Raw genomic sequence first — 12997 nt, forward strand, 5'->3', positions numbered from 1 at the left:
AGTTGATTGTTTTGCTGGCTTGTTTGCTTATTTGTGTGATCTGCTCTGCTTATAATTAGCCTGCTGCAAAACGAAAATGGCATTAACCATGAAGATAAAACTCCTCCGTGTTTTGTCCGTGATCCAATGTTGGATAGCTTTATGGTTGATAGTGCTAGGTATTGTGGAACGCGCTCGAATTCAATGGAGGAACAGTGCACTCGGTATGCCCATTTGGACTGGAGTTTGGGTGAGAAATTTACTTTTACATGTGTTTTAATAATTAACGTTGTAGAAATGTGCGGGAACAGGGATGGCGCAGTGGTGAGAGCACTCGCTTCCCACCAATGTGGACCTCGTTCGATTCCCGGACTCGGCGTCATTTGTGGGTTGAACTTGTTGTTGGTTCTTGTCCTTGCTCTGAGAGTTTTTTCCGGGTTCTCCGGTTTTCCTCCCTCCACAAAAACCAACACTTCCAAATTCCAATTCGATCGGGAATACACGGCCCCACAAGCTTATAGCTTTAATCACCACCGTGTCTAAATAAAACAAAATGTAATTTTAGGTTTAAGTGCAATTAACCTCCGAAATTCACGACCCTCGTTCTTTTAGGATTCAAGAATATTTTCCTGGTTGCTACGTTGCTAATTTTGGGGGGTCGTTGCATGCCGTTTGTGCAGCTAAATCGTTCCCTGTCCGGGTGATCAGCAAAATCGTGTCAAATGTGCAGCATACATATCACTTACAATCAGAATGCGAGATAACTAATTTTTTTACCAAGAATAAACAAAAGTGTTTTGAAACCAAAAAGACATTACATGAAATTTTCGAAAATAATACGACTTTTTTTAATTTTCACAAACATGTTTCGACGTTACATCCGTCATCGTCAGTGTGACGGTTATGAAAGTTTACCGTCACACTGACGATGACGGATGTACCGTCGAAACATGTTTGTGAAAATTAAAAAAGTCGTATTATTTTTGAAAATTTCTACAATTTTGCTGCTGTCTCGACCATTTGGAACATTACATGAAGGATTAACAGTGCCACGGTAAAAAATACTTATTTATTATTATTATCAAACACCTTGGTTCCCCAATCATTGACATGATCATCTGATACGGATCTATTTCTCTGATCTATTTCTTTGTATTGTCTTTGGTATCTGTTATTTCTAACTGTAATTTTCCACACTTGTCAAAATTGATTCCTCTCTCCAATACTCCTAGCCCCTCAAGCCTGTCCAACATGTAGAACACCCCCCCCCCCTACACACACACACCACACCACCACCACACCACACCACCACACCACACCACACCACCACACCACACCACCACCACCACTTAGAGACGGACCATTATTTTTTTGGAGGGGGGGGGGATGAAAAATATTGAAAACAATTGTTTGCAGGGCCTGGAAAGACAAAATAAATTGTTTGCAAACACGATATGTATAACAAAAATTAGTAAGAATTTCGAAAAAAAAAATGTTTGCAGAGGTGCATAAACTAAAAAAAAAAGTTTGCAGAGGAAAACTTTTCATCCCCCCCCCCCCCCTTTTAAGAAAATAATGGTCCATCCCTTACTTACTTATCCTCATCGGGCCCATGAGCACACCATTATAAAAGACCGGATTTCCTGAAAGGGCTTTGAAAGTCATTTCTGAGATGTTTGTGCCCTCGGTGTCCTTTGTTCTTTTTAATATTTCAGTTCTAAAGGGTAAGGGTATTAGGTAAAATTGGCTACTTCTGAGCAGGCATCAAGCAGGCACTTTCATTGATTGCTTTCCTCTCTTTTTTTTTTGGGTGGGGGGGGGGGAGAGGGGGTTGACTAATCAAGCCAATGGGAGGCAGGGGGGGGTGGATATAAAATGGAATGGCCTTAACTTGAAGCTATGGATTATGCCAGCTGATAGGCTATCTAGGCTAATGTAGATACAGTATACTTTATCCTTAGTTTTGAATGTGTCTGTATTTAAGAACATTATTTGATTAGCTTCTCAACCAAAGCTGCATTTGTTCAACAGGTTGCTATCACTGGTTCATTTGGTGTCTTCATTACTTTTAAATGCCTGCAAAAGAAGTCGAATGTGTTTATTATTCCTCAACATCTGGTATGTTCTTATATCTGAATAATTTTATACATTGCAAGCTGTTAAAAATCAACAGTAAATTCATTAACAATGGTAATAGCTTCAAGAGTGGAGTCTAGCCTGCGAGCAGGTGTCGTGGCTTCGCCGCTCGAGTTGGCGCCTCACCACCAATCTTCTCGCCCCCTAGCTCTACACTCGTGAGTTGCGCGTGCCCTGTTATATCGCGCAGTGCCCCAAGGTGAGCCGCAGGCTAAGTGGAGTCCAGTTTGCTCTGTATTCATACATGTACAAGTGATTAACAAAATCAGACAACCATGGAACAGGAGTCCAAGGGGGAAGGGGGGGGGGGAATTGGGACTTCAAGTGACGGGATGATCGAATAGGGGCAAAAATCAAGACCTAAAAAAATTCCCCAGGGCTTCCAACAAAACCCAAAGAAATCCCTTGACCAAAAATCAACTCCCAAAAAATTTAGTCCCATACCGAATTTAGACTGAGCCATTAGTTTTTTTAGAAAGGGGGAATGATCTGTTCAAAGATATAACACAAAGAATAAAATTAGAGACAATTGTTTGGTGTTTGTACTTTATTTGCAAAACTATATGCGGCCAAGGCGCTACCACAAATCTTAAGATTGTTTTTAATACCCCCAAATATCCCTACTTAAATCAATCCACCCAAAAAGTATCCCCCCCCCCCCCCGGGAACTGGAGTCAGATTTGTTTTTTTTTTTTGTTTTTGTTTTTTTTTATTCACTTTATTTTCCATTATATTCATTCTATTTTACAAAATGTCAAATATATCTGCTACATAAGATAATGTATATAATGGCTGGAGATCTCAGCAAGCTCTACTGAGCTTTTGTAAGAAGATCCCCATACATAAATATACTAATTACAATTTAGCAGATGGATGTAATTATTAATTGAATATGTTTAAGTGGGATTTGCTATTTTTTAATAAACTAATTACAATCTAGCTGTTTATTCACCAGACATGAGTATGCTTACAGACAGAATTGGAACAAAGTGCTATTGCCAATTAATCAAAAGCATAACAAACTTTTTGGTGAAATTTAGACAAAGGAATCCTTAAATTCAGGATTTATCCACACTATGAAAAAAATGCAATTTTTAAAACTGAAGTTCTAGGAATATCTAGGAGTATTCAGTCACAATAAGGAAAGAAAGGGAAGCCACGAGCCATGCGGCCCTCACTGCCGGAGCTTATCCCTGTTTCCGTAGCATTAAGCGGCTAGGAATATTTCTACTCCCCCCTGGATAGGATGCTAGTCCATCGCAGGATTCCCCCCCCCCCCCCCCAGCATTATGTCGCCGGTACCCACTTATACACCTGGGTGGAGAGAGGCACTATGAAAGTAAAGTGTCTTGCCCAAAAACACAACACAATGACCCCGGCCTAGGCTCGAACTTGGACCGCTCGATCCGGAGTCCGGCGCACTAACCATTAGGCCACCGCGCCTCCCAGTCACAATAAGGAACCAAATTATTAAAAAGTCATGCATGTGCACGCAAACTTTGTTATTGGACAATAGGTTGTGCTAAGAATTAACTAACTTGATCAGATTCGGTGAAAAATAGGTTGTGCTAAGAATTAACTAACTTGATCAGATTCGAGAATTTTGTTTTAGTCATGATTAACTAGAAAATATAGTGCAGTTGAAAAACCCATAAGCCACATTCAAAAATGTCAAGCCTATGTGGCCACTTATGAGAGGTCGACCATTCTACAGTACAATGTAGTCATGCACTTACAATAATTATGAGTAATGAAATGTTCTAATTGTATAATTCTATGAGTACAAACTTTATGGTCTTATCAAAGTTTCCAGTAAGGTACATGTATGTTGTTACCCATTTGACACCTGTAGAAAAGTCATATCACAATCATGTAGTGGTCTTAATGAAGAAAACTTAAACAATGCAAAAACTTCAAACCATCAGCCATTAAAGTGGTTGTAGTTGCTTATGAGAGGTAGTCTTTTATGAGTGGTTTCTGACCATATTGATTTAACAACTTCAATCAATGAACCAAAATTGTGGCACAATATTTATTCGCCCTGGGCACTTATTAAATTTTTGGACCTTGAGAGTGGGTGCTTTCTCAAGGTGGGCACTTATTTGAGGCTAGGCAATTTTCCTGCCTACAAGGTGGGTACTTATTCAGGGTGGGCGCTTATTAGGGATTGGGCGCTTAATCAAATAAATATGGTATTTGGAAAAGTGGTTGCACACTGGGAGATTTGACTATATATGGACTAATATTGTAATTTTAGGTTTAATATTACTTACCCATAAATAATATATTAATCTAACCACATCTGAGTGGCAATAGCAGATACCTTTGACTTTGTTTGATGTTGCTATGGCAACACATTTTGATGTCATGTACATGTTGATAATAACTTTGCTTTACTTTCTTCATCAACAACATTCTCATCCCCAGAGCTGCATATTCTTTTTAGCTGGCAGAGCCTGTGATATGATAAACAAGTGGCTTTGGGGACACATGATTTAATTGGCTACATCTTCCATAATGGAAATTAAAATTTAGCAAATCAAATCAACCGTTTTAAAATCCCTTTGTTGTGAGGGATTTTACTATGGTTGATCTGTTTTGATTGGCTAGATTCAAATTCTCTTTGTTAAAAATTTAGCCAATGAAATCATGTGTCCCAAGAGCCACTTGCTCCTCGTGCCCCAGGCTCTGCTGGCTAAGAGGGACAAGTGGCTCAGGGGACAAGAATACATCAACAACACATCTCTTTGCCCCACCGTGTGGAGGAAGAATGAGAGGGAGGGGGGAGGGGTGGAAGGGGGGAGGGGGGGAGAAGGGAGGATAAGAAGGTCCCTAGGAATGGGGTTGATCATATGGTTTGCTGTAGTAATAGATCACAGTTGGGAGGGTCAATATCATTTATATATATTGTGAGCCATTGTCAAGTCCCAGGTAACATGTCACTGAATATGGGCTATTGGGCTTGGCCACAGTTTTTATGTCATGTTATTTTAATTTGACAGGCAATGTCATTCATGGGCTTTTCCCTGACATGTGGTGTGCTCTCTGGTTTAATCATCTTTTCTAATGCATTCGAGTTGTCTGTTGCTGGAGGAGAAACACATAAGTCCTATCATAGGATTGGGCTTGAGGAGAGTTTCACAGCAGTTAATGCACCTGTTATATTCAGTGCTAAACACAAAGAAGAGCTTGCTGTCGTTGGCTCAATTTATGCATTCACTGTGGTTGAACTAATATTGGCAATGTGGTCAGTAGCCCTGTGTTTTATCAAGGATCGGCAGACACCACTCACAAATGATTCTGTAAGTAGAGTCAATTTATTTTAATATTTGTTTTAAATGTATATCTGTTGTTCAACTGTGGTTTAGAATGAATTTCAGCTTAAAGTGATTACAAACTACAGTACCGCTCAGAAATAAGCGTCCATCGTATACGCACCTTATACGCACATACGCACATACGCAGACGCATATACGCACATACGCAGACGCGCGTATGCAATGAAGCGTAAGCACATACGCAGTTCTTTGTTATTTATTGCTCTTGGGTAAGGTGGCTGAACACAGTTTTTCGATCTTTAGAGTACCTATCCTTTATTTTGCTCTCACGTCCAAACCGTTGTAGCTGACGAGCTCAAAATTGGCAAGTTACAAGATAAACTACTGCATTTGTAATTTTTGCATGCCAGTTATGACCATGATGCGTTACCAAGGCAACACAGCTGATTATAAATCAAACCAAAAAAGATTGTATTTTTTAAGATTTCAGAAAATTCAGTTGGTACAATGTAGATTTTTTTCATCGTTTGTCTGCAACAAACATGGAGAAATTATGACATTTTAACATTGAAGTAATAAAGATTTAACAACTTTTAGGGAATTTTAATTTTTGGCTTTTTTGTGTTTTCACGTATTTTCCTGGAATGTTTCAAAATCCCTTTATTAAATTCCAGATTTTTTGTTATCAGCAGTTTTCTTGCTTTCTAAAGTACAACGTTGCAGAATTTCTTACTGGTTCGCTAGAAATCGCGTCCTTTTGGTAGGACAAAAAACGCCCGATCGCAATTTTTTGATCAACTGCACACGCACAGCATTTAAATTTTGCTATTCTCAAAGTCTTGAGCTCGTGCACTCGGACTCACGTTAGCCCTGAATCTAAAGAGCAGGCGGAAACTGTAATCAGCCACCTTAACAAATCGACCACATTTTTTACATGTTTTACATTTTTATAGATCATTGGACCATAGAAAATAACGTCATTAAATGTTCAAAACTCAAGTGATTTCACTGAAAAGTTTTGGGTATTTCATGGCATCATTTCTCTGTAGCGAAATGATGAGTGTAGACCCTGGGAAAATGTGGTCGATTTTATTTATTAAAGTGTATATATGACATGAAAAATATTTTCTGCTTATTTGAAAGGCCTTTCGAAATACAGAAGAATGGCGTTTTAGAGATATTGACGTTTTTGTATTATGCAAATTAGATCAGTGATGACGTCACAAGATTTGACTCTAAAAATGGTAAAAATTAATACTGAATAAACAATATCTCTAAAATTATTGAAGCAGTGTTCTTGAAACTTGGCACCACAAATGTGCATCACAAAAGGAACAAAATGACACCCTTAGTATTGTTGCCATAGCAACTCTTTCAGCTCCAGTCTCTCTCTGTCAAAAAGACAAATATCCCCATATCTGACCTCTAAAGTGAGACAAAGGGACCTGCTTAGAACAGACATAGTTCCCATATTGCCTTAATTCCCACCATTGGTTTGGCTGCGCTAGATGGTTCTTGGTTTAAGACAAAAACTGGGAATTTCAGTTTTTATTGAGACAGCACCAGCGGCAAAACTGTTGTCATGGCAACAGCCCTAAGAGTAACATTTTGTTTATTTTGTGATGCACATTTGTGGTGCCAAGTTCCAAGAACACTTCTTTAATAGTTTTAGAGATATTGTTTATTCAGTATTTTACCATTTTTTAGAGTCAAATCTTATGACGTCATCACTGATCTAATTTGCATAATACAAAAACGTCAATATCTCTGAAACGAAAAAAGATATTTCGAAAAGAAAAAGGCCATTCTTCTGTATTTCGAAAGGCCTTTCAAATTAGCAGAAAATATTTTTCATGTCATACACACTTTAAGGTTTTTTCCCAAACATTACAACAAACATTTACAACTATCCATCGCAGATTTGATTAATACCATAAAACGAAAATTTACCAGCAAATTATAATAAGTGGAAAATGAATGCAAAGATACTGAGAACTTGACAGTACCAACCTTAACAGACAAATGCTTAGTGCAGAGAACTTAGTGTGGAAAAATGCAATCGTTTTTTACGTTGTTTTGTACATTTGTACATCCACATGTATGTACATTTGTACATGTTAGAGGGTTTCATAGTTATTAATAACTTAAAGAACCCTTGTCAGCCTCCGTCATTTTCGATGTCATCGAAATTATGAAAATTGCTGTAAGTTGTATTACTGGAATTCTGTTAAATTACTTTTAGCAGTTTCACAGAGATCTCTTTCGTTTAGACACGCTCCACGTAAAATATAATACCGAAACTCTCGTATGTAAACAAAAACAAAGGCGTGGCTGACTAAGGTCCTTTTTAAAGTTAACTGTAAAATGTTCCCCTCGTAAACTGAAGCCTTTATTCAACATTCCATGATTTAGACGGTGTCCATATCAAATCAATTGACCATTCGATTGATCAATTTACCAGTCGGAAAGTAATTTTTTATTTCTACTCCCCCAGATGGGATGCTAGTCCATCGCAGGTTTACCCACCAGCATTGAATTAGCCGGTGCCCATTTATAAACTGGATAGAGAGAGGCACTATGAGAGTAAAGTGTTTTGCCCAACACAGTTGCCCCAGCCAAGAGACCAGCGCGCTAACCATTAGGCCACCGCGTGATAGTCATAAATTGTTATTGGCATGGTTCTACTTTACTGATTTTTGTTTTCTCTTTTCTTTAGTACGACGTCCCGTTAATGTCGCCAAGTGGTCAAGGGCAAGATCCAAGTGGTGCGGCCATACTTAGCTAGAGACTAGACGCGATACAAATACTATAATGCACGCGAACAAACAGTTCATTGAAAACAATTTTTATCAAGATCGCTTTTCTTCTTTTTACCAAGTGTTGTTTGCGCGAACAACAGTCATAATCGTAGAAGTAGGTAGGAGCAGACATATTTTACCATGCATTGGTTAATTGCCACATGTAAACATGGATCTATCGTTTTCTTTTTTTTTTTTTTTTTCAAGTAGCGTGCGAACAACGGTGTAATTATAGACTACTTAGGAGACTAGATTGCTTAGTTTTACATTTGTATCGTTCTTATCGTTCTTCGTATTTTTTTGGGATAACAAAATCTGCTTTGTTCGTCGACAAAGTGAAGCAAGGCGCGCAGAATTATAATCTGTAAATTAAGCAAATCGTAACAATTGAAGCAGATAATAGAGCTGATATAATCAGTTCTCACACATTGCGGAGGTCTTTTAATCTCTTTTTAATCTGATATGGCATTTAGCGCATTTTACGATTTAGAGTCAGAAATGTGAGGGCATTGTATTGTATTTTTTCCAAAGCAAAACAAATTATCAACTGGAACGCCTGTATAATATTAATGTTACAATGTCTAGCGTTAATGTGAATGTGTTAAAGAACAACTAGAGCGCTTTTCACTTGAGTGTCGAAAGTAATTCCCATTTGCTTTGGCTTTGCATCAATGCGCTAAGTGATTGGTTTTAATGTTCTCAACCGATCAGAAGTAAAACCCAGAATTATACCTGTAAATTAAGGTGGCTCGATCGGATTTTTGAGCGACGATACATTTCAATTTTGAGCAACTTGTACGCCACCGCAAACAATCCGACTGAAAATCGATCAGTACAGCTGTACTAAAGAAAGTTGAAAGTTTCGAATGAGATAAGTTTCATCGAAATCGGAGTAACCATAGCAACATAATGACGTCACCACCCATTTTACACGAGACCGATTATCTTGTAATAGACGGATAATTTTGAAAAAAGGCTTCTAGATCTTGGACTTGACATAGTTTTCTCACGGTCTGCGAAATTTGAAGAATTTCTATGAGAGCGTTTTCGAGAAAATTTTGGATGAAGTTTTCAGGTGCTAAAATACAACAAAAACAAAGCAGTCTTAAAACATTATTGAGAAAACGTTCACAAGGCCCGATCAAGTAACATTTTGGCCTTAAGTGAATCTTGTACTATCTAATGACCTTGGGAGAAAATCTCAAAGAAATCGTTTCATTTGATTTCTTGAAACATCGGCTTGAATATGAACTAGTATGAAATGTTATTTCGCTTTTAAATCGAAAAAAGGCCTTCGCTTACTAAAATGATCGTAAAATAAAAAGCGCTCGATAATTTTTTTTTTAAACTTGGCAGTCAAAAAGAAGAATAAGTATGTAATGAAATGTCTGATTTTCAAAATAATTGAAACATTTTAAGGCAGTCAATTTAGAGCCTTAATTCAGGTAAACATTGCGCTGTTTTTCACCCTACATCGGATCGCTGCCTCATTATCTGTCGCCATTGTCTAAAGCGGCGTGCATTTGTAAATTCCAGTAGATCATGAATCACTAATTATTTATTTCTGGATATTTTTGTGACAATTCTGCCTAGGCCTTGAAACTGTTGGCCTTAATACAAGTGCTTTACTAGCCTTTTCCTCCTTGTTATTGTATTTTGGTTTGTTAAATTAGCTTGTTTCTATATAGTTTTCGGAAAAAAGCGGCTGTTATACATATTCAAGATGTGCTGAAATTTACAAATGCACGGGGCTCGACACAATAGAGACTTATAATGAGGCAGCGATCCGATGTAGGGTGAAAACAGCGCAATGTTTACTTGAGTTAAGGCTTTAAATTAACTGCCTTAGAATGTTTCAATTATTTTGAAAATCGGACATTTCATTACATACTTATTCTTCTTTTTGACTGCCAAGTTTAAAAAAATTCTATCGAGCGCTTTTTATTTTTCGATCATTTTAGTAAGCGAAGGCCCTTTTTCAATTAAAGAGCGAAATAACATTTCATACTAGTTCATATTCAAGCCGATGTTTCAAGAAATCAAATGAAACGATTTCTCTGAGATTTTCTCCCATGGTAATTAGATAGTACAAGATTCACTTAAGGCCAAAATGTTACTTGATCAGGCCTTGTGAACGTTTTCTCAATAATGTTTTAAGACTGCTTTGTTTTTGTTGTATTTTAGCACCTGAAAACTTCATCCAAAATTTTCTCGAAAACGCTCTCATAGAAATTCTTCAAATTTCGCAGACCGTGAGAAAACTATGTCAAGTCCAAGATCTAGAAGCCTTTTTTCAAAGTTATCCGTCTATTACAAGATAATCGGTCTCGTGTAAAATGGGTGGTGACGTCATTATGTTGCTATGGTTACTCCGATTTCGATGAAACTTATGTCATTCGAAATTTTCATCTTTCTTTAGTACAGCTGTACTGATCGATTTTCAGTCGGATTGTTTGCGGTGGCGTACAAGTTGCTCAAAGTTGCAAGGTATCGTCACTCAAAAATCCGATCGAGCTACCTTAAGCAAATCGTAACAATTGAAGCAGATAATAGAGCTGATATAATCAGTTCTCGCACATTGCGGAGGTCTTTTTAATCTCTTTTTAATCTAGTATTAATGGCATATTAGCGCATTTTACGATTTGGAATAAGAAATGTGAGGGCGTTGTATTGTTTATTGTTTATTTTTTTTCCAAAGCAGAACAAATTATCAACTGGAACGCCTGTATATTAATATTTAAGTTCTAGCGTTATATGTGAATGTGTTAAAGAACAACTAGAGCGCTTTTCACTTGAGTGTCGAAAGTAATTCCCATTTGCTTTGGTTTTGCATCAATGCGCTTAGTGATTGGTTTAATAATGGCGTCACTTTCTCAACCGATCAGAAGTATAAAACCCAAACCAATCGTAACTCGCCCCTACACGTTTTTCCGCACTTTGCCGCGGCTACTTGTAGTTGCTTCGAGTTTTGATTGGTTAACTGGAATATAATTATTGCCTGTTTCTTTTATGATTGACCACAGTGATTTCTTTGGTTTTGGTTTGAGGATACGCAATTGAAAATCGCTCCATCTAGAATCAGTAATTAGGATTAAGAATTTCCGATCATTATACGACAAGTTGGTAGAAACTATTAGTTATTTTTTAATAATAATTATTGTTTTTTTACGAAATAAACTGATCACAATATATTTTTTATAATATTCTTGCATTTTTCCTTTGTAAAAAAACAATAAAATTTGGCGGCAACTGGATAAAATTGCGAGACAAGTTAAAGCATTTGAGATTACCAAGTTAATAAAAGAAAAAAATAGTAGTTATTTAGTTCACTGGAGTACAGTACCTGCTTTGCTGCCAAATGACTAGACATCATAAATAAACGTAACAAATTACCGCGTCATCGACATATTTTTTCTCCTTGACATCACCATGGCAACGGCATTTTGACAGGCATGTTTTCCCAAATTTGTATTTTTGCGTGTTTCTTTTAATAAAAATCTACTTAAATGGCATTATTTTTACATTTTTACGGGTTTAAAGCACATTTTTATTCATTTTGAGTACTTTGCAATTATTTTGGGTGGTTTTCTGGCATTTTGGCAAAATTTTGAAATTCAAGATGGCGGATCCAAGATGGCGGCTGTTTTGACATCATGATGTAATTGTCACGTGATGTGAAGTCACCATCCCACGTGACGTATACCAAAAGAAAGAGTTTCGGACGTACAATACATCCTATAAGTTTCATGGTGATTGCTTAAATATTCTGGAAGTTAATAGGGGGGCTTCCGAAGCCCCCCCCCCCCGGTTTGAGAAGGTCCAAAAAAGCCCGGTCTGAATAGGGTTAAAAACTAGACGGTGGAGGTTTTTGTTTTTCATGTATATTTGTCTAATGGACAGAACAAACAATCTAACAATTTTTTCAAAAAATTCTGTAGGTGGGGTTAAGAGCCACCTTAAATCTATGAAAAAATAACATAGCCCCGAATCCTGCCTACAGATTTTTTTAAAAAAAAATCGGCGAAAATGTTATTTCTATAAAAATATCAAAAACAAGAACTTTCAACAAGTAATTTTGGAGTTATTAGCCCCAAAAATAGGGTATCTTTGACCTCATGTGACGTTACCGTGACAACAAATTTTGACGTAACAAGGCCCCCAATTTATTTGTGTGTAAAACTTGCACACGTCTGTAATAAAATATTTCCTTATACATAATTGGTATAGCTGCGATAACACCAAAGACGGGCATGTCTAATTCTGACTTAACTATTACGAGCCACCTTAAGGTTACTATTGTTAACGGCTACTAAGTTTGTTTTTCTTTTGCTCTGAGAAAGATTTAGCGACTGCTATAAATGATGATTTCCACAAACGGAAAAATGAGCGATATTCTTTTGTAAACTACTTTTTTATGGAAATGTATAGCTAAGATTGAAATATATGTCCAGTGGCGTGGGGGGTCAGAAAAGAACAGCGTCATTGAAACTGAGCGAACAATATTCGTTTTCGGTATGAAAAGAGTTAATTGAAAATGTCGGAAAATGGGTCTTCGTCCGGCAAATCAGTCTTGCCCTCCACGGTAGTTGCGATACCGGCTCTCTCCCAACCCTTGTTAATTGTTGTCTGGCCTTCTAGCGTTATCTTGTAGTTGAACAAGGCAACTATGTCTATTTTTGTCTGCTTTTATGGTGATGGAAATGCTTAATTTAACGCGTATTAAACTTGACCTAGACAATTTTTTTCCCAGCACGCTAAAATCGCTAAAATAAGTAGCCGCTAACAATATAGTAACTTCCAGCCAAT

General features: G+C 37.3%; 1 protein-coding gene across 3 annotated transcripts; it reads left to right on the top strand.

Annotated features, from left to right (window-relative positions):
- LOC144666071 (uncharacterized) lies at positions 1–11582 on the top strand. 3 transcript variants are annotated; one of them, XR_013573112.1, is made up of 5 exons: positions 1–229; positions 2011–2097; positions 5118–5417; positions 8110–8904; positions 11080–11582. XR_013573112.1 is itself a non-coding variant. In XM_078527422.1 (4 exons), the coding sequence occupies exons 1-4, from the start codon at positions 77–79 to the stop codon at positions 8176–8178; spliced, it is 609 nt and encodes a 202-aa protein (XP_078383548.1). In that variant the 5' UTR covers positions 1–76; the 3' UTR covers positions 8179–9369. The 3 variants fall into 3 exon arrangements, 1 of the variants encoding a protein (XP_078383548.1); XR_013573111.1 differs by lacking the exon at positions 11080–11582 and adding an exon at positions 10716–11045 and having other exon boundaries at positions 8110–8935; XM_078527422.1 differs by lacking the exon at positions 11080–11582 and having other exon boundaries at positions 8110–9369.
- Positions 11583–12997: the final 1415 nt, after the last annotated feature.

This window comes from Oculina patagonica, chromosome 9, assembly GCF_052425735.1.
Source record: "Oculina patagonica isolate OP01 chromosome 9, crgOcupat, whole genome shotgun sequence".
NCBI lineage: Eukaryota > Metazoa > Cnidaria > Anthozoa > Scleractinia > Oculinidae > Oculina > Oculina patagonica.